Genomic DNA, 2849 nt, shown 5'->3' on the forward strand with positions numbered 1-2849 from the left:
GACTAGTCAAGTCTTGAGTTAAACACACACACACACACACACACATATATATATAACCTATGATAAAAGGTGTGTAAAAGGACATAACATTCACACATAGACCAAGGAAAATAACTTTACTGGTTACTAATAAGTTGAATATCAACCACTTATTGTTCAGTTGACGACAGTGATGTCATTGACATCCTCCAAAAGCTGGAATGCTAATGGGGGTTTTTCTGCCATTTCTAGGACAAAAGGTTCAGTACGTCTGAATGTACTTTTCCATGTCACGTTCTACAGGCACATCCTGGAAGTGTCCACAGGAACACCCCTCGGGTCATGAACCCATGACCAGGGTGAGTTCAAAACTAAGGTACCCGTTACTCGTATTAACACAGTGGGTTTCAACAGTTTACTGACTTGGTGTTTTAAAACTATGTTCTAAATAAATTCATACATTTGTTCTCCCAACCTCATCATGTAGCTAATGTTTCTCTGACTAAACATGTGAGTCAAACAAGACAAAGTTAAGGACGAGGAGGCCAGTTAGCTAGCAGCTATTTTTTTTTTGCAAACAAATGATATGGCTAATGTCTATGTTGTTTGTTTTTTATAGGTTTTACTGTACAGAATGTTTTTATTTGTTTTTCAGGTGAGATGCTAGCCCTGCTATGCTAGTGCGTCAGATCAAGAGGGGAGAGACCCGTTTAAACCAACTGAACACTACACGGAGTCTGATTCGCCATAATACCTGCCATGGTAGGTGGACTCTCAATCAGATCATCAGTGTTGTGTAACGTGATTTTAAATAAGATAATATACAGTAGTCCCTCGCTATTTCGCGGTTTAACTTTCGTGGATTCACGACTTCGCGGGTTTTTGAAACTATATATAAAATATACTGTATCCCGGATTTGGATCTGTAAGAGATGTCACAGGAATGGGACGACGATATGGTTCGATCGGTACAAATTTGCAACAAAATCAACGACGTCATGACTGCCTACAAGCTACTCTTCGACTGGAAAAAGAAGCAGCGGAAGCAACTACCGATCACAATGTTCGGCAGCCCCGCAAAAAAGAGTCCGTTCCTGCTACTACTACTACGGATACACCTTCGGAGACCGTGGAAGAGGAGCCCCAAGAAATGGCACCACCCTCTGGAGAGACGTAAAATCAATCATCGGCTGTAGGCAGTAAAAGTCATCATCACCCTCCTCGTCATCATTTTACTGCGCGTAAATATGGTGTCACTACTTCGCGAAAATTCAGTTCTGGCGGCAGACCTTGGAACCGATCTACCGCGATAAACGAGGGACCGCTGTATCATCATTTTATTTGGGCATGACATGCTACATAACATGTTATGTAGATCCTAGTTCAGGTAAAGAACTGCCAGGTCCAGCTATAGTTTAGTCACATGTTTTATTTTACCTGTCTGCATGGATATATACAACTACATCTGATTAGCATAAAAATAAAACTTTTACACTGTAATAGTATCACCTCGTGAAATCATGTATGAAGTGGGGGAAAAACAGTACCAAGCACTGAGCCTTGTACATTTGAAGTGGGTGATTTGAACAGAACTACTCACGACATGTAGTAACAGACAAGACCAGCTGCTAACAGGAGCAGCAGGATGCCACCGATAATGAAGAGTGTCATAGGGATAACTGGAGAATGAACAACAACAACAACAACATTTGAGATTATTGTACCATTTCAAAGTGGAAACAAACAAGGCGTTACATTCTAGTTTTTCCATCTGATTCAGGTTATTTCAGAGTTATTTATTCCATATGAGCTCCTGCGTTGAGAACTGATATATTTTACAATCAAATAAGAAGTGAAAACTTAAACTAAATAATAATAATAAAGTTTTTCTTTTTTCATAAAAATATTAGTCTGTGGCGCTTTGGCCCAGAGGCAATGTCTCTGTCATTGGTGTGGAACCCCAGGGGTCACCTCCTGGACAAGTTCGAATCCCGGTTAGGGCGGTTAATACCTTCCAGTGGACTCACCACCCGCAGGAAGGTTTGGGGGGTTGGTATGGTGCAATGTGATTTGGGTAGCGACTGCTGTCCCCGCAACCCGGTAACGGATAAGCGGATGAAAATGGATGGATGGATGGATGGAAAAATATTAGTGAGAATAGAAGCTGTAGAAAATATGGAAGTCATGTCCTTACCTCCTAGAACGTACTTGACCGGGCTGACAGTTTCCTTGTTGGTTTGACTGGTAGTTAATGGTTGTTGGGTTGTTAATTTAAATGCAGTTGTGGTTGGAGAGGAGGTTGTTGTCAGTGTTGTGGGAGAGGAGGTTGTCGTCAGTGTTGTTGTCAGTGTTGTTGGAGAGGAGGTTGTTGTCAGTGTTGTTGGAGAGGAGGTTGTTGTCAGTGTTGTTGGAGAGGAGGTTGTTGTCAGTGTTGTGGGAGAGGAGGTTGTCGTCAGTGTTGTTGTCAGTGTTGTTGGAGAGGAGGTTGTCGTCAGTGTTGTTGGAGAGGAGGTTGTCGTCAGTGTTGTTGTCAGTGTTGTTGGCGAGGAGGTTGTCGTCAGTGTTGTTGGAGAGGAGGTTGTCGATGTCAAGAGAGCAGTTTCCTTTTCTTCTGCAAAGGCTGAAAAAAAAGGAAGGCTTTGATTGTCAACCTTCACAGAAACTACAGTTCCGTACGACTGTTCGTGACCACTGCCTGTTTTAGAAACATGTTAGTGTTTGAATAATTGCAGAGACCGTGGTCAACGGCTACATATTGGTCCAGATCTCATATCCAGTCGGTGAGTTTTCTCCGACACAAACATAGTCACAACCAGAGCCCACTTTTGACCTGGGTTACATGAGCAGTTACATTTGGGTTACATAGGCAG

At 42.4% G+C, this 2849-nt stretch overlaps 1 protein-coding gene across 1 annotated transcript in view; it reads right to left on the reverse strand.

The window, feature by feature from the left end:
- Positions 1–2849, reverse strand: part of LOC103379574 (integumentary mucin C.1-like) — a 5352-nt gene that overhangs the window by 609 nt on the left and 1894 nt on the right. Inside the window, exon 4 of the mRNA XM_025056309.1 lies at positions 2174–2599. Coding sequence (XP_024912077.1) covers positions 2174–2599 — 426 coding nt within the window. The remainder of the gene's footprint in view (positions 1–2173; positions 2600–2849) is intronic.

This window comes from Cynoglossus semilaevis, chromosome 6, assembly GCF_000523025.1.
Source record: "Cynoglossus semilaevis isolate Cse_v1.0 chromosome 6, Cse_v1.0, whole genome shotgun sequence".
In the NCBI taxonomy this organism is placed as follows: Eukaryota; Metazoa; Chordata; class Actinopteri; order Pleuronectiformes; family Cynoglossidae; genus Cynoglossus; species Cynoglossus semilaevis.